General features: G+C 40.0%; 2 protein-coding genes across 2 annotated transcripts; both read right to left on the minus strand.

Moving 5' to 3' along the window:
* Positions 1 to 1,432: 1,432 nt before the first annotated feature.
* On the minus strand, positions 1,433 to 9,773 carry gaa (alpha glucosidase). The gene is made up of 19 exons (XM_046415946.1): positions 8,581 to 9,773; positions 7,937 to 8,088; positions 7,315 to 7,480; positions 6,718 to 6,814; positions 6,513 to 6,632; positions 6,217 to 6,335; positions 5,797 to 5,928; positions 5,520 to 5,630; positions 5,318 to 5,431; positions 5,024 to 5,108; positions 4,741 to 4,858; positions 4,182 to 4,315; positions 3,793 to 3,944; positions 3,482 to 3,630; positions 3,260 to 3,401; positions 2,990 to 3,088; positions 2,364 to 2,528; positions 2,049 to 2,201; positions 1,433 to 1,847 (listed from the first exon to the last, which is right to left on the minus strand). Exons 1-19 carry the CDS (start codon positions 9,121 to 9,123, stop codon positions 1,782 to 1,784), a joined length of 2,817 nt encoding a protein of 938 aa, XP_046271902.1. The 5' UTR covers positions 9,124 to 9,773; the 3' UTR covers positions 1,433 to 1,781.
* Positions 9,774 to 9,994: 221 nt separating this feature from the next.
* On the minus strand, positions 9,995 to 18,592 carry samd9l (sterile alpha motif domain containing 9 like). The gene is made up of 3 exons (XM_046415936.1): positions 18,065 to 18,592; positions 16,750 to 16,800; positions 9,995 to 15,664 (listed from the first exon to the last, which is right to left on the minus strand). Exons 2-3 carry the CDS (start codon positions 16,751 to 16,753, stop codon positions 11,031 to 11,033), a joined length of 4,638 nt encoding a protein of 1,545 aa, XP_046271892.1. The 5' UTR covers positions 16,754 to 16,800; positions 18,065 to 18,592; the 3' UTR covers positions 9,995 to 11,030.
* Between the last annotated feature and the right edge of the window lie 45 nt (positions 18,593 to 18,637).

Raw genomic sequence — 18,637 nt, forward strand, 5'->3', positions numbered from 1 at the left:
ACTTGACTTAGCAGCTTTTAGACCAATCCCCCAAATTCCACTGCTTCCGGAATGTCAAATGCTTTTTCTAGTACACAAACCGGGTATTTTGGATTTTATATTGAGAACACGGAGGAACACCAGGGCGTGGCTGAACTTAAAAATACAAACAAATATATTTTACACCAACCAAAGCTATTATCCGACCCGGCCCACCTTAAAGATCTGACCCTTATTCATCATGAGTGACGTTTTAAAGGTCACAGGCAAACGCTTGAATGCAGTTGGTCCATCATCAGGACCAGAGCTGGAGTCAGAGCATCCCGTCACACACGCTGCTGGCGGTTTTACCTGTCCGTTTATAACCTGTTCTAAAAGTTAGTTTGAGCATTAAACAATTTCCTCACTACATTAATGTTATGCAATTTATTACCTTAATAAATGTTTCTTTAATCCCGTCTTTTGACTCAGAATTATATATTGGTTGTGAATGTGGTCACACGATAAACCTTTTATATACTTATTAAAATATTTTATTCATCCACTAAAAACCGTATGTTGAAAAATGCTGAAAAATCACTTAGAAATCATGCACTTCAAAGCTGTCATAATGAAACATCAGAATGCTGTTGAACTAGCTAGTTACATCACAATATCACCACAGTATTGCCCATAAACTACTGTAGAAGAACCATCTAGAAAACACACGTTTTAACAACAATCCAGAGGAGTCACATCATGGGCGTTCAATCTCCTGACAAATAATACACAGCAGGGGAAGTTTTAGAGTGGGGGAGAAGTCAGTTTCCTTGTTAAGACCTGAGAAGGAAGTAGCCTTGCAGGATGTGAATCCAAAAAAAGTCCCTTGCTGGAGAAGACGTTCGGGTCTGATAGTGCTGTGTCAACGGATAATTGGGGTTACAGGTCCTGATGGCATATTTCTGTTCAGCCAGTCCTTCCTGCAACCTGCATTTCATAAGGCATTCAAGATTGTAAACAACATATTATTGCTGCAGTTTTGCTGAAAACATCCATGAATGTATTGTCCTTGTTAATGTTGTAATGATTGCAGGAGCCACATCTAAAAATGTCAGTGGTGTTTGGGAGGCCAAGAAACGGGTTTAGGGCCAGTGAGTTGACTTCTCACAGAAATGTCTTTAAGTATATGTGACCATCTGAAAAATAAGACTTGAGGCTTAGGAAGCACCAAACTAAGGATAGGGTTACTGAGCACGAAGATGGCACATGCTGTAATGAGTGATGAAAAAAAAAATCAGTTTTTTTCTAATATTCTTCACAAGGTCTCTTGTTTTAGAAGATACTTCACGTTTAAGGATTTAGCTTGAGTTGAAGCTTGATTAAGAACCTTACTGTTGTAAACCCTCAGTTCAAATCTTGTCATAGTGAACAACAAGCCTTGTTATGAGTGTTCAAATGCAGCACTGCTAAGACAAAGGTTTCACCATTTTTATTTACAGTGCATTTCCAGTAAAAAAAGATGTACAAACATGATTTATTTATTATAGATTGTCTTGATTCAGAGCAGCAGTTAGCAGCAGCAAAACTGATCTAGCAAGTAAAAACAGATACATCAGGACGATTGCTCCATCTGTTTGATATCATCGACATTTTAAAACCCTGCTGCACTACTTTTCTATTTGAACAAAGCAGCAGAGAAAAGTGTTAAGTGCATCTTGAGCTCTGGGATGGTTGGAATGGCTCAGGGAAATCAGCTGGCATTTTCAACAGCAGTGAAGAATTCAAAGGCTCCCAAATCCTCTTGGCTAACAAAGTTCAGTGCTTCAGAGAACCCATTGGACTGTAAAAACCTCTGACATGGGCAAAGCCAGACTGCCCACAGTCAACACCTGTGGGGAAAGAAGGACACAGAGTTCAACTGGCAGAACATTCTGTTTTTTTGGTGCAAAGACCTATATAAACCTAGATATGGTAGAAGTAGAGGCAGTGCGCATCATGAGTTAAGATGAAGGACAAACACAACTGACACTTGCATGCAGAATGGCATCATTACCAGCCAAGGAAGAAGTGCCGAGTCACGCTGAACTCACCTGTGTGTCACTGCGGTACGTGAAATCCCTGACTTTGTCCCCATTGGCTAATACATAGACGGGTGGTGAGGGCAACCCGAACACCTGCAGCCCTCCCAGCACCAGACCATCAAGGGCGCCATTCAATCTGACAGGATCACTCACCACCTGAGACTGAAGAACACATTTAAGCTTTAAAGCTTTAGGGACCATTTAACTGTACCACATAACTGCATTATTCAGTCAAGAGATTTTTCTGGATCAAGTAGTGGTGCAGCAACATGCAAAACAATGCCTCAGTTTTCCCAATGCAAATATCACTTGACTCTTCCCTACCTGTCCTGCAATGAAGATAACATAACAATAATTTTCCATCTCGAAGGTGTTGAGACTGTCCCCATCATCCCAGAACAAGTCACCCCAGGCCCAGCCGTCTGCTGACAGTGCCACAGTCAGGAAGAAAGGATTTCTGCGTGAGGCTGTGGTTGTCAACGCAGGCTCCTTCACAAGAAATTCAGATGCAAGAAACCATGATGAAATGATGGAAAACGCTCTCCTCTCTCTCTCTCCCAGTGTTTGAGCTAGTTGTCACCTTTAAGAAGTCAGCCAGGTTGTCCACGAGAATGTAACTCTACCAATTAGGAGATGTGCTGCACTGTTGACAGTAAATATTTGCAATATTTGTTTGAAACGTTAGACAGTCGCTAGTACGCACTGCTTGTTTACTTTACACACTGGCTTCACACAATTCAGCAAAATAGAAGCAGAAATGGTGAGAAGGATTAAAACATACTTGTTTCACTTGCGTCATTGATGTGTTGTGGGTTTTTTGCCACCCTCAAATATTCTGTTAATAATTCACTTACCACATTCTGACTTCTACTGAACTAAATATGATACAGAAAGTGCCAGTCTCAGCAAAATGAGAAACAATTGGCAGCTTGTCCACAGCGGACACACACCTGCTGAGGGATAATGTGTCCTTCCCTCACATGGACGTTGATGGTGTCCAGCGGGGCTGGCAGGAGCAGGTACTGACCCTTACTGTAGAACGGCTGACCCTAGAGAGTAAAACACATATGACCAGTGTGTTGCCACAGAAAGCCTCAAACATGGCGGCCTTAAATACCAAACAAACAAAATACCGACTGTAATACTGTGATGAATGTTGGCTTGTAGCTCACATGTGTCAGTGCTACTGTGAGACTGTGGTATAAGGTTGAGGGACTCACATTGTGCAGACTGTACCAAGTGCCAGAGGGCAGGTAAGCAGCCAGTTCTACCGTCCCTTGCTCTAAGACTGGACTAATGAGAAGTGAACTCCCCCACAGGAACTGTCGGTCTATGGTCTGACTGTTAGGGTCAGTGGGAAACCTAAGAGGGACAGAATAAAGACGTTAATGTCATAAAGATGCCATTTAATTGGAACAATAGAGGTCAGAAAGGACACATACTCCATGAAGAGAGGCCGGGCCACAGTGGCAGCAGAGGTGTGTGCGTGATGGAAGAGTGTGTAGAGGAACGGGAGAAGGGAGTAACGAAGGTTCAACACACTCCTCATGGCTGCCTGGGCTTTCTGCCCAAATACATAAGGCTCCTGAGGCTGCGGGACACACAAACAATTAAAAAAATATAGAATTGCCTCTGTTCATAACAAATGTAAAAGACAGGCTGCGTCTTGAGCAAAAACATACAGGACAGACAATTAGAGTTAGTCTTAAAGAAAAAGATAAAGAAAAAAACACAAATAGTGTCTCCATCTCACAGCGTTCGGCTTGTCATTATGATTTCTCATAAATGGGTAGAAGGCCCCAAGCTGCATCCATCGTACACACAGCTCCTCTGTGGTGTTGCCTCCAAAGCCACAAATGTCCGCCCCCACAAGTGGCACCCCAAACAGGCTGAACTGCAGCACCGCTGGGAGGGAGGAAACATGTGCAAAAGGTCAGTCTAAATCTATCAAATGATCTGTGGTCACTTCAGAAAAATGGTCTGTTTGAACCGTTTATTCTATCACATTCAGGTCATCTAACAACCTAGATATCCCTAAACTAAGTAAACTAAGGAATCACACACATTCAGTTATCTCACAAGGTCTGAACATATACAATAACAACACATTACTATGACCTTTGAGAAACTAACTCTCCTCACCAGGGATGGAATATCGAAGCTGCTCCCAGTCACTCCTGATGTCACCTGTCCACACTGCAGAGAAGCGTCCGATGCCAGGATAGGAGGAGCGAGACAGGACGAAGGGTCTCTTCCCCCGCACCTTCATAAGAGCGCTGAGGATGGCAGCCAGCCCCGGGGTGAACATAGATTACAATACAAATATCAAAAGCCAAAGAACAACTTGGTCCCTGTATTCTGTGGTGTCACATTGGGCTCCAACAGACTCAGTTCAAAACTGGACTGAACTGAATTGCTCAACCATGTAAGAGCAATATAAATGTCTGTGAGTTTTTGTCCATACCACACACTGAGCTATGTATCTATAGGTGGCAAAACACGTTTAACTTCCCTATCTTTTGATATCAAAAGATTTGAAGATGGCCATTCTCACTAATTTCTGATATTAACTTAATCGCATATTAATTTTACTCTGCTGCTCAGAATGAGAAGAACTTTATTGTTGCCGTAAAGTGATGGAAAGTTGCGTCTGATGACCATCCAGCTCTGCAAACTACGTCTGATCGTTGCATGGTCTAACCTGTGCGTGGCATAAGCTTCTGTCAGTCCGTACATGTTGTGCAGATTGTAGTGAGTGGACAGCTTCTGCTGAGCCGACATACAAATAGTTCCTGAGTTCAACTGGCCTCCGACCACCCCTGTTCGTATGACAGCCAGAGACACACACACAGGCTACAACTTAATGCAACATATTTAGCAATGACGTAAGTTATGTAACATATTTTAATATATCAACTGACTGTAAACATACATTGCATGCTTTAAAATACTACTAAGGTGACACAGCGATCCAGTGCACTTACTGGGTGTGTAAGGTGGGTTCTCAAGATCACTATCTGGACATCCCTCCACTGAGCCCTGCACAAAACTGGACGGTTCATTCATATCCTGGATGGAGCATGGTAGGAAAAACAACAGAGGATAAGGATGAGTTACCTACTCTAACCCTCTTCTTGTGATTCTAAGGTGCAAGAAAATAAATATACAACCACAAAACCATGTGCATGTTTCAAAACTGAAAACCTGACATACCTGATGTCTTAATTATAGAGCTGGTGGCTAAATAACCTGTGCCCTGAGCATGTGTAAATACTCACAATCCACAAACCATCCACATGAATTTTAGAATGAAAATCTCTGATGCAGTCCTCCCACCAGTGTCTCGTCTCAGCGTTGGTAAAGTCGGGAAAGGCTGTTGGGCCTGGCCAAACCTGGATATACAGTATGGGAACATGCATGATATAAACAGATCACAATGAAACAAGAAAATCCATAAAAGACATCAGAAAAAAATCTAACCTTTCCTATCAGGATGTGTCCTGTACTATTTTTAATGAAGACGTCTCGTTTCAGTCCGTCATCAAAGGGAGGGTAAGTTCCAGGGGGGCTGGTGCTGCTGATCCCTGGGTCCTAATGCAGAAACAAGGAGAGCATAACTAACACATGAAAGAGAGTTTTACTGTCATCTACTGGAAGAACTTTGCTGCTGATTACTTATGCTCTACTACCAACACTCCAATATTTACTGAGAAAAATCAGCATTAACAGTTTGTGAGGTCTTTTAAAGATATCACACCAGGATGAGGATGTACTTCATGCCTCTCTTGTGGAACTCCTCCACCATCTCTGGAAGGTCCCCAAATCGCCAGGGGTCAAAGGTGAATACCCTGCGCTTATCTGCATAGTCCAGATCATTCCATTGCACATCCTGGTGATGGGAAAAACCAAAGTAACCTCAAAAAACAAAGTTATTTAATAAGGAGTTGAAGTGGATGTCTTCACTGTCCAGGGCTGATAATAACTCTTGTTGTGTTGATTGGACCCGCACATGTTGGTAATGCGTTCAAATTAATAAGGTCAATTTTCACGCATTTACAAAAATCTCTCTGATTAAGATCAAATTTGTATATTATAACTACACATATATTGGGAAAAACATCCTGTGATCTTCAATTATTGTTTCTATTTCATAGAGCTTTGTGAGCACTTCACTTACCATGGGAAATTTAGCATTGTGCATGCGTTGTGCCACATGTCGGGTTGTATTAGTGGTGGTGTAACCCCAGCGACACAGATGAAAGCCCAGTGACCAATAGGGAGGCATCATAGGATACCCTGGGAATAGATAAGACCTTGTTTATAAATAGATAAATGAAAACACAGAACACAGAAACATTCCCACATTTCCTCAGGAGGTTCTTCTTATATACAGTACGTGTTTCACTTGTTGGTATGCACATAGTTGCTCTCAGTACCTGGACAACTGTTACTGAATAAGTTGAAAAGACATACCAATCACCTGGAAGTACTGTCGTACAACGCTTTGAGGGTCGGGACCCAAGAAAATGTACAGATCCAGGATTCCTCCAACTGCCACCCACGTGAGAGCAGGGGTCGGCTGCAACATAACCTCTACAGAGACAACAGGACAGCTATTTAGCAATAACAAGTATTCTCATGTACTAAAAAAAAAAGCTGGCTCAGAACTGATCAGTACCGATTGCATTGCTGTTGAGGAGGAAAACGCCATGCGCCAAGCCGTCCTCCTCCTGTACTATGTAAAATGGGTGGGAGCCATAGAGGTTGGCATCAGCCTGTAGAAAAAGACAAGTCTTAACCCTTACAAGTTGAGCGCACAACTGGAAAGAGGTAGGAAATGACAAACCCTCAATATGGACTGTTCTGCATGTACAGATTGATTTAAAAGTCCAAATATTTCAGGATGTTTTATTCTTGAATAAAACTATATATAACTTCTATAATCCCTTTTGGCTTCTTTCCCTTTAAAGGTCCAGTGTCAAAAATTAAACGGCAGTGAGGCTGCAGAACCTTCACACAAAAATCCTACACACTGCACCTTTGAAGCATTGCAGTGGTTACTACTTTATATTGTATTTAAGATTCTTATAAGTTTTATTTTATTTAGGTTTTGTAGACTGAAGAGATAGAGAAAAATTTCAATTTGTGCAGAAGAATTTTTTCCTGTTTTGTATCTTGTAAATTAACTCTTTCAGATACTTTTTTGTGACCTTGTGGGTTAGAACCTCAGGGTTCTAACCAACCCTGAGGTTAGAAGGCACCGTAATAGACTCACATGAGGCGCCATATCTCTGTTCCAGAGAGTCAAAGAAGTCCAGTTGAGGTCCAGGAGGAGCGAAGTGTAATGCTCCCCAAGACCAGACACAAGGGGAGAGGCCAGTGCAGTGGACAGCTGCAAGTACTGGTCAGCAAACAGCAGAGGAGCGACTGTGGTATTCACACTGGACAGGCGGGACACACAGAACAAATAAACATGTACTACATGATGATCATGATAAAGGACAAGAAAATCATTTGTGTCTTTGTGTTACAAAGGTTAAAAATTACAAACACTAAAATGCTGATGAATGTGAAATTAAAGGAAATTAATTGAAATTAACTGAACTGTATAAAGGATTGATCACACTGCAAGATTTGGGGCTGATTGTTGGGTCTCTCTGTGCCAACAATCAAATGAAAGAGTTTGGTCTAAAGCTGCTCTAATTGAGAAGTGTTATGAGACAATTTTTGTTGTGACTTGGAGCGATATAAATGAATTGAACTGAACTGAACTGAAATGAACAGAAGTGGGAATTCTTAACACTACACTGTGACAGTGGGAACAGGCACCACCTGACAGAGCAGCGTTCATAATGATGGAGACTGTCGAGGTTATTGTGGTGATGTGAACTACTCACATCACTCTTCCATTAGAGTTTCTCCGCACTATGAAGCCAAATGGGTCAGACTGATATTCAGTGGCATAGAGGGCATCTTGGGTATCGGCTTTGCTCTGAGAAACGACAGCTGGGAGCTTAACTTCGTATCGCTGAGACGATGGGTCCTTTAACTTGGAAAAATAAAAAAATAAATAAATGTCAGTTCATTGGTGTTTATTTGTTTTCAGCACATCCCATACATATGAAGGAGTAAACTGCGTGCACATGCAACACACACACACACACACACACACACATTGTGTATATAAACCAGATTCAGAGTGCTGCATGTATATTCTCAAACAATACAAATATGACAATCATAACTCATAAACTTCTGCTGTCTACCACAAAATTATATTACATTTACAACATGACACTGGAGAAATCAAGTAATCATTAATTAATTCTTGCTTTCTTTCCCAACTTTTTAAACAATATTAGATGTGACATGATGATGATCTGTGCACCATAGTGTGTGATTTTACATTTGTCAACCTTAAAGGCAACATCACAGTCATCTTCATTAAACATCCAAACCAATAAGGAACTCAGCTGGACCCTGTTACATTTCCTGCATGTCTGTCTTAATGCTGCTGAAAAACAGAGCATCGGGTACTCACTGTGATGTGCAAACAGCTCTCAGTCTCTTCTATGACCTCCAGGTGTAGAGTGGAAATGTCTCTGGGGAGATAGGAAGGGGTGTCTCGGGTCAGCGTGGCGGTCTGGCCTCGCGTGGTGGGAGTGAGCGGTCCCATTTTGTAGCCGGGGTACAGTCTGGGATAGAAGCACCAAGGGGGTCCTGTAGAGTGAGGCAGGGGGGCGTAGCAGCAGCCCCTCTCCTCACACTCTTCCTTACTGAGAAGCCTGTCCCTGGCACAGTCAAACCGACTCTCTGGAGCCATGGTGCACTTGTCATCTCTGGAAACATCAGCCTCTTCCTGGGAGCTTTCTGGGTGCGCTCCCATCGTCTCCGCTGAAATGTTCTGTGGCTTTTCTGAATTATTGTAAACAAGCCTTTCAGGTGTTTCAGTCTGAGTTGGCTCGGCATAGACTTCTCTAACCAGTGTGGTGTCACGGTCAGGCAGTTGGCAGACGTACAAACATGCTGACAAAGCAAAGGCGACGAGGAGCACAGCTGTAGTAAAGTTACGTAGTCTAGCCATACCCTTACGCTGAGCTCTGCAGTACACCTCGTACGATGTAAATATTCAATATTCAGTTCACCTCTGACTGGAAGCCATCATGAACATAAATGCAATGGAGCAGCTTATACGCACACAATTTTATTCATAGTGGGAGCGTTGAAGGCTTTTATCGTTAGCTCAGTGGCAGCTGGATTAGCTGTTAGCTAGCACTTAAAGAGAAGTTCAGAGTCGGAGCGATTTCCCTCCCACAAATTACGTACAAGCAGTGGCAGAAAACAATGTGTGTTGCAAAGCAGCGGATCAACCTGAACTTGTGTGAAATAATATCACCTCAATGAAATATGATATAAAAGACGACAATAGTCTGTAAGAAACGACACAAAGTGCAAGCAAACGTCAAACTACGGCAAGCGTACTAGGGCAAAAGTGTTAAAAACTACCGGTGCTGCTGCTTCTTCTCCTGTTTTCTCCTGTTAAATTTGTGATTTGAAACAAACAAATACACAATCAGCTCAGTCCTAAAACGTAAAAGATTCATTGAAGGAAAGAAAATATACTGGCTAGAACAACAAATGCTCTCATTTAAATTAATATCCTTGATATGGTTGTTTCCCCATAGAGTACTGACTACACCACTGTAGTTAACATTGAATGCCATAATTTCAGACTTAAATGTTTTCTTTTTGTACCAAAATTGTTTAATACTTTAAACCCGAATTATCTCCACTGATGATCAAGTTCTAATTAAAAAAAAAACATTCACATATATTGCTTTTATGACGTGCCAATGACTCCTTGAAACTAATTGAAGTTTATTGTATTAGGTAACATGTTTTACATATAACAATACTTAACGTGTACATGGTAAAAACTTTCATGACAAATCACATCAAGCTCAAGATAAACTTTATTGTTCCACACTTTGGAAATTTGTCTCGGGCTCTTCACCCACGCCACAGATAAACACATGGCCATACAAATGCATAGCATACAAATCATGATAGAAAGACAGCAAACTACCTACAATGACCCTGATACTTTAGTTCACAACATGGTAGCCATCAGTTTAATAATGAATGAACAAGTAATAATGAATACAATCATCAGCAAGTCATTAAACATGTTAAAATCTAAATAAATGAATAAAACATCAAGTGCTAATTAAATACATAGCTATAACTCAGTATAAGTATACAAAACAATAAAAATGTAAAGAATTATATTAATAAAAGTACATGGATGCACAGTAGCCTGACTGGCTTTGTGGTTTTATCCTAAGGATTTGTAAATTTTCAGTCTGTGTAAAGTATGATCAAAATCTAAACATTACAAACATTAAATGCTGTACTAGAAACAATTTTCTGTTGCATATCAATATTTATGCACATTAACATCTCCAACTGTAAAAAATGAAAAAAATATTGCTGTTTAGTTCTTAATACATTTATTGTTAAAAAAAAAATCTCCATGAACCTAAAGAAGAAAATATATTAAAAATATGTATAAATCTATAATATACAGGTCACTAGATATGAATTTAACTCAGGATTTTCTTTTAGAAAAGCACTGAGACGTAGAGTAGCAAATTCAGTTTACACTGTCATCACTCTGGGTCCCCAGAGTCAGTAATTTCAGTACGTGTTCATATACACACAAAAATTAGCTATTTTTTTCTGACAAGCTGTATATTTAGTAGTAGTATTTGTATTTTTGCCTATATACAAGTATAACGGGAAAGTGCAGAATGTATATGCCAAACTATGTTACATGTTACAAAATACAATACTCATACCATACCATGTGTTTCCATACTTTTAGTTTCATCTTTTCATAAGTTTCATAATTTATTCTTGATCTTGGTAATGGCACTAGTCCATTGTTTCATCAAGTTGACGTACGTATGTGCTCAGATCATTGTTCAAAGACTATTTTTTCACCACAATGTTGTAGGCAACAGGACCTCTAAATGTAAACCCCAGGTAGAATGTGATGTTTTCATTACCATGAGGCATAGAACGCATATGAAGAGGCACAATACTGAACTTTCTTTTCTGAGGGCCCTCAAGGTACACCACTCCATCTTCAGTCCATCCAGAAACACATTTCAGCATCTCTGCAATCTCAGGCCTCTTCCATGCTTCACCCCTGAACCACTTCATGCGTTTCTCAGATATTGGTATGCCCTTTGTGACACTTTCAAACTTTTTCTTGTGAACATATTTATCCAGTCCATTCCCATTGCCCAGAAAAAAATGGGTGTAAATCCTTATCTTCCTCTGAGGAATGTCCCTCTTCTTGGTCCAGTAACATTTTTCTAAGTGTTCAACAGCCGATTGTACAATTTCATATTTTGTCTCCTTCTCCTGATCTGTGTCACGATCTTCTGGCCAAAATAGCAAGGTAAGCAAGAACAAGGCACTTGGTAAACATTTTCTTTTATCAGATGGAAACTGACTACAAAGTGTCTGTAGTTCTTTCAGAGAAGCTGCTTTTTGAGTGTGTGGTGACAAGCAGTTCAGAGAAATGTGGGCCACTGTGTAATTGACAATATCCCTTTGAGTAAATTTGGCCTTTAATGGATTGCTGGGGTACAGAGAAAGGATGTGCTGTAGACGTTGTACTGCATTCCTCTGGCCAGTTAGCTTGGAGAGGATGGATGTTATGTTGCCTCCACCAAGATGATAAATGATCATGCGTTTTTGGAGAGTTAGATTGGCTGCGATTTTTTGCCCGTGTTCAGGAGGTGCAGTAGCTAAAGCTTCACTGAAGTACTTCCCATACTCTGATGATTTTTTTGCCAGCCATTTCAGTGGATTGCTTATCTTCTCTTCAGAACTTCCAGGAGTCTCTTCTTCATCTGCGCCAATGTCTGTCTGGAAGTAACCAAGGTCTTCTGAAATCCTTTCCAAGGCATCTTGCATTGTCTTATTCAGCTTTTTTAAACGGTCATGAAATGGTTCCCAGGCATCTTTAATTTCCTCTGGAATATAATCTGTTAACAGATACTTCATACACTCTGAATGTCCATGGGTTCTGCTTGCAAACACATCCAGTGAGGAGATCAGTTTCAGCATGCTGCATCCAACCTCAACTTCAGAAAAAAACCCTGAATTGTTGACATTTTCCATATCTGCATCAGCTGCTTTCTCACATTCTTGAAAACACTCCAGTGCTTTCAGCGCAGTCTCCACAGCATCTGCTGTATTTTGAGCTGTCTTGGGGACGTTGTCATTGTCAATAGTCTTGCATTTTGCTTGGAACCATTTTCTATACACCTGACCTTTTGTGTCAAGTATGTATGAGTTGTTGGGCAGCTGTTTAGCTGCTGTCTCTGCCCAGTCTTTTGCCTCCTCAAACTTTTCACAAGTATAATGAAGACGAGCAAGTTGTTGTGCAAAGAACGGATCTCTATGGAAACGCTGGAATGCTTCTGTGAGCAACTCAATTGCTTTTTCTGGGTTTTGCTCGATTTTCCTCACATGCTCGATCAAAGGAGAGAAAAAACTATCATGTTTATCCCCTTTGCTTATTTTGGATCGTCTTATGAAAAGTGCTCTCAAAAATGAAAGATATTCATCCCTTCCAAATCTGTGCTTGAAGAGCACATTCTCACAGAGCAAATCCATTGCCAAACTGCTTTGGGTTTGTTGGTTTCCCAAAAGTTGTTTTAGGATTTCTTTTGCAACAAGTGGGTGGATAATTCTGATTGAATCAATGTGTGTTTTGTCATCTCTAAGATGCAAGAAGACTAATTTAGCTTGAGGACTGAGTGATTTCTCAAACTCATGCTGGTGAAACCTTTCCATGTAAATAGTTAAAGCAAGCAGAGCTTCACAATGGGACCGAGAGATGAAAGAGTTTTGAACATAAGTGTTCAGCAGTGCTACATAAAGAATGAGGCGAGTGACAACAGACTGGTGGTCAATGCCTTGGAGCAAGTGTGTTACAAATTTCTTAACGTATTTCACAGTGAAGCCTTCACTCATCAAAACAAATGTCAGGATGAATTCAGGTTCATATCGTTTCTCAAGTGCCTCTCTTTTTCCAGCAAACTTTCTCTTCTCTTGAGCAGAAAGTTTGTGAGTGACAGACACATTCTGTAATGGAGACTCCTTGCATTTCCCTTCTGGATCATAGGATCGTCTGCAACTCAACAAAATGAAACACAGAGTTCCATTCTGGATTCTTTTGGTGTTAACAGCAACCTCCAGTTCATTCCTGAGATCATCTAGATATTCTTTGTCTGAGTCTTCAATGAGGAGCAGCACAGGGAGACACCTCTGAAGATCTTTCTCTTCATATTCTCTTAGTTCAACTGCATGTTGCGCAACAACAGCAGCTGAGTACGATGGCTTCACAACTGCACACCTTAAATCTTTCCTATTGTTCCACAGCACTTGCCTTGCCACAGTGCTTCCACCACTTCCTGGATGATGGTAGATGTTTATAATATTCACTGGAGTTTCATCTGCATTCCATTTCAGTGCCTCCTGGAGAAGTTTGGAAACCTCCTGATACGCATCTCTTTCAATTACCTCTCCAACATACTTACGCTCAGCAAGCCAGAAATTCAACCAGTTCACTCTCCCACCACGGTAGAACTGGTGTTCAATGTTTGTTTTCTCATCATTGATGAAGTCTTCACTTGTTTCATCACAATGATCAACTGTCAGAATTTCCAGAGAATACATCTGTTCCTCTACTTGTGTTTTAAGAAAACATGTCCCTTTCACAAAGACAGGCAAGTGTTTGCTAGCACATGTCTTTGTGGGTTGTATTTGCTGCAGAGTTGCATTGATGTGACTCATCTTCATCCCAACAACACTGGAATTGTTTACAGTTTCTGTTCCACATGAACCCTCTGCAAAGCTTTGCCACTTCTGGTAGGCTTCCTGGGATTCACAGATGCAGATGATGTCTTCATGGCCTTCCATGTCTGTGAAAAACTCATTAAAGGTGTGCAGGAGTGGTTTCTCAACTGGCGATGTAAGAAGAAAAATGACTTGGAAAATCCCTTTTGGCAAGATTTGTTTACAGATCAAAGACACACATTCCCGCAGCAGAGTCATTTTTGTTTTGATCCATGTCATTTCATCACATGAACTTCCTTCATTTCCTTTGAAGTCAGTCCGGCCATTACAAAATATCCAGCTAGTTTGGTCAAAGAGATGCAATTGAGTGATGAATTCTTTGATGGTCACATCACCAGATATCCTATAGCTCTGCAGTGAATGCATATTTGCAGTGTGATGCTGAAGAAATCTACTGCAAAGACCTGATATCCTTGAGTCTGGGTCAAAGTCAAACACACAGAACATGTTCATGTTAAGCAGCCAGTCAGTGTTGCAAAGGTCATCAGGTTTCAATTTGTTTGTGACGAGTATGAACCATTTTTCCTTTTCAATTAATTTCTTCCCGCTAGTCATAAGCATTGTAAGTTTCCTAGCAAGGTTTTGGCACAAGTCCGGAGCACTGACGCAAAGACTTTTCTCTGCTTCTTCTCTTTGAGCATCCCGATCTTTGACTCGCTGGTAAAAATCACTTAGGTTGCACACAGGCTCAGTTTTTGCACCCACCCTCCGCAGAATGGTTTCTTGCCCAAATTCTACTTTGTTCTTTGACTCATTGAAGTTTGGCAGACGTACTGTGTACACCTTGCTCTTTACAATACTTATTAAAGGCACAATGTCAACCTCTACAACATACCTCTTTTCTGTACTTTTTCGATCCATAACCTCAATGAACCTTGGGGGCCGCACACATTGGCGAACGTGCTCCTTGTCAGTGGAGATACTTCTTTCAATATAGTCCAAAGCATCTACATAAATGTCTTTCTCTTTGATGGGGATACCAATTATCTCGCCATGCACATATCCTGCATCCTCCTTGCTGTCCATCACACCAAAGTGTATTGTGCCATTTGTTCTGATATTCATACAGCCAATTGCAAATTTAAGAACCTCCTTGGCAAACTTAGCTTGAAGCCTTGTGTGATCCAGTGTAGCAGCTACAGAAAAAGACTTAAATTCATGGCATGGCGATGTCAGGTTAAAAACACCTGATTCTGGTTGCATTACTCTGTGTTTTACATAGATGAAATCAATCCCTTCTTGATCAAATGGTCGTGGTCTGCAGTCTTCCTTTGAAGTCAACACACCATGTTCCAGAGCCCTTTGACTCTCCTGTAAAGTATCTTGATTTCTCTCAGAAATCTGTACAGGAAGACCTTCACTTGTTGTGGGAAGAGATTTAACTGATTTCTGTTCAGTGTTTTTCTGCTCCGACTCAGTTTTTTTGCCATTGTTAGGCTTTTTCTTCTCTTGAGACTTTTGCTTGGACTTGATGAGCTCATCTCTCTTTTGAATAATCAAATGAATAGGCCCTGGTTTCATGCATATATTTGTCTTCAAAAAGTCTTCATTCAGTGCAAGAAGGACTTGTCCATCGACTTCAAACTCATAGAGTTTCTCTATATAAAGCTCCTTCACTCCAATAGATCTTAGCCAGGAGCTTACTTGAGATTCAGTCCAGTTCTTGGGTGACTGGTCAAGTTCGTCAGCTGGATTGTTAAGGAAAAAAGCAATAGGTTTGATTATAAACAGAATCAAAGCACTAAAGCTGTTTTTCACATTTCAGGCATATCTGTGGTTTGTGTAATTAGAGATGTTTCATAGCAACACATGCGTTAAATGTGGAAAATACTGTAAATTTTCCATTTTGCAAGCAAATTCCATGAAAACACCAAACCTAACAATGTTTTAGACTGCATTTCAATACTTGCTGATTTTACTATGCTGCCTGTGGAACTTTTCTCCATGTTTATTAATTCCTTTTGAAGACTTAAATCTTTTAATCTTAAACTATTAAAAGTGATTAAAAGTTTCTATGGTCTTTTAGGGATGACAATAGAAACTTTAAACACAATAATGATATATCAGTTCATAAAATTTGTATGGTGAGTGTTTTAGCAAGCCATTTTATTACACATGGCAGGGCAATGCTAGCTTTTATTCTGAGTCGTCTGGCAACTTTGGTCTCGTCACAACCAACTCCTGAAGATAATGTCTTGCAAATAAGCCACATTTTTCACCAGCTGGTTGCTAACCTTTTCTGTTCTTTGATGCCAGTCAGGTAACGTACAGTGGGTTTATCAGAGCAACATTATCCTATAAAAAGGTTTTTTAAGAAAGATGCCTGCTGTAGCAGAAAATATAGTTAATGAATATGAGCAGTGAAAGTATACCAAACCAGTAAATTTGCGGTCAAAACAATGTGCTGAAAGATCCAAAATGCATCATATAGTTGAGGGGAACTGTAGAGTTGGGTGATAAATGTGGACTTGTTTTATTACTGTAAGTTACATATCAACAGGAGATGGTGAGATGATTGTTTGTTATGCTCTCCCTACTGTTTCTGCATAATATAATGTGTATCTCATTGTATATCTACAAATATATAAGACAAAATCATAATTCATAATACATTGTTGGTAAAGCCATACCTGTGATACAGAAGGGAATATTTACTTTAAAAATAGAAAAAAAGAAAATATATAAGTGCAGACAATTCAAACTAATAAACTGCCTTTTAAGTGCCTTTAAGTGAAAAACAGACCTCTCACAAAAATCTTATCACTCCACTCACCCATGATTTCCTTTCTCTTTTCTACTTTGGTGTTCACTTATCACCTTCCATCTGCAAAAGAAAATTTCATACAGTTACATTTAGTCCAACTACTTTGATAGTGAGTCAAACACAGGACTTTGACTTTGGCTTTTACTGCAGTAATCTAAGCTGCTGCTGTCGATTCAAATAAAGTTACCTTCACTTGTGCTCCGTTCCATTTATCCGTACAATAATATGAGGCAAGCTGGCTAGGCTAATTTTCAAATGTGCTAATTATTGAAAGTCTTAACTGACATTACAGCAACACAAATATACGCTTAACAACAATGCAATGCAATGCAACACCATGAAGTACAGAGAGAGAGAGACCAAGGAGAAGAAGAAACAAAAGTTCAACCCCATAACTTCCAAATAAAATTTCAAAATAAAGGAATAAATAGATATTTATTCTTGGCAGGGATCACAAATTCCAAGTTTCCCACCATGCACATCACACTGTCATGATTTACTAAAACAAATTTGTTTTAGTTTTAAGGTTAGTATTAGGCTTTGGATAGGTTGACGTAAGCATGTGACATTAAAACAGTTTTGGCCATTTGGAGGCAACTCTGTAGACTGAAATCTTAAGGTGATGTGCAAAACAAGCAACTTATTTACACATCAAGCAAATAAACGGCAACCATATCACTAATTTGTATGTCTGGCCACCTAATAAAGGCTTACGTCCAACATTAACTCTCCTGTTAGCTCTTTTTTGTCCATCAACTCCCAAAATGGTGCTAATTTTGTTTGTCTGCCAGTGGTGATGGGTGTAAAGTCAATTTTTAGAGCTATTTGTTAAAAAAAAATACATGCTACAACCAAATACATACACAATGGCCTAAAATAAATATTTGAACCATAAGGAGAGCGTGAAGAGTGAACAAAAAATATGGAGGCTGGGAGACAATTCAGTTTCCGTTTATTATCGTTAGCAACCTCTCTCACATAAAAGTAAAAATCTTACATTTTAGAAAAACTCACTTTATGAATTGAAATAGATGCGCGTCCAAATATGATTCAGTATTTTATCAGACCAACCTGCACTGTTTGTTTGTTTCTTTTGTTAACTTTTTTCCTGTGGCACGCCCGTTAGAAAGCTCCAAAATACCACACCTATACAAACTTATGTTGTAAGAGCGCTGTAATTATGGGCATGTAAAGCAAATAACCTATGAAAATTGCGATTCATACCTTAGAAGAGATCATTTCTTTTGTATATCGGCATTATACACAGTTTAGGGCAAAGCCTTTACACTAATAAATTAATTAAAGAGATCACCACTGTTCTTACCTTGAATAGGTATTGAGAAAAATCGGCTTTGTCGTTTTTTGTGTGGACTGAAAACAAGAAAAATCAGCAGTAACGTTTGTCAATGATGAAAAATCTCGTTAAAACGCGGAACTGGCGTTTATTTCAGTTTCTCCACTGTATCGTCTGGTGCTTCCTGTTGGGATGCCTCCACTGCGCATGTTCAGATTCCTAAGTTTCGTTTTAACGTAAACGGAACAAAAAAACAAGAAAAAACACTCTGTGACATGCATCAGGCACTGAAACCGCTACCATCACCTCAGTGAGTGAGTGATAATTTCTCACAAGTAAACAAAACAGTTTCATAATGAACATTATAGAGTCTGATAGCTTTTAATGCTGCAGGAAATATTTATGCAAAACGGCACAGCGCGCTTGTTTTCATTTTTGATTATGTGGGGTCAAATAAAACAGTGGCTCTTACTGTGCTGGTCTTTTTTGGCAGAGGCCTGCTTCATTTGCCTGTGTTAAAATTCTTGCTTTTCTTTGGCAATGCTCTAAACCTCAGGCAGTCTGGTCCCACTGCACTGCACATGTTCAGCTGCAGTAATCAAT

This window comes from Scatophagus argus, chromosome 16, assembly GCF_020382885.2.
Source record: "Scatophagus argus isolate fScaArg1 chromosome 16, fScaArg1.pri, whole genome shotgun sequence".
Lineage (NCBI taxonomy): Eukaryota > Metazoa > Chordata > Actinopteri > Scatophagidae > Scatophagus > Scatophagus argus.

Coding starts and splice junctions, on each gene's coding strand:
- gaa (XM_046415946.1), bottom strand. CDS start 9,123: ATGGCTAGACTACGTAACTTTACTACAGCTGTGCTCCTCGTCGCCTTT. Junction 4,859..5,023: donor GAACCCACCTTACACACCCA/GTAAGTGCACTG, acceptor TCATACGAACAG/GGGTGGTCGGAGGCCAGTTG. Junction 3,631..3,792: donor ATAATGACAAGCCGAACGCT/GTGAGATGGAGA, acceptor TGTGTCCCGCAG/CCTCAGGAGCCTTATGTATT.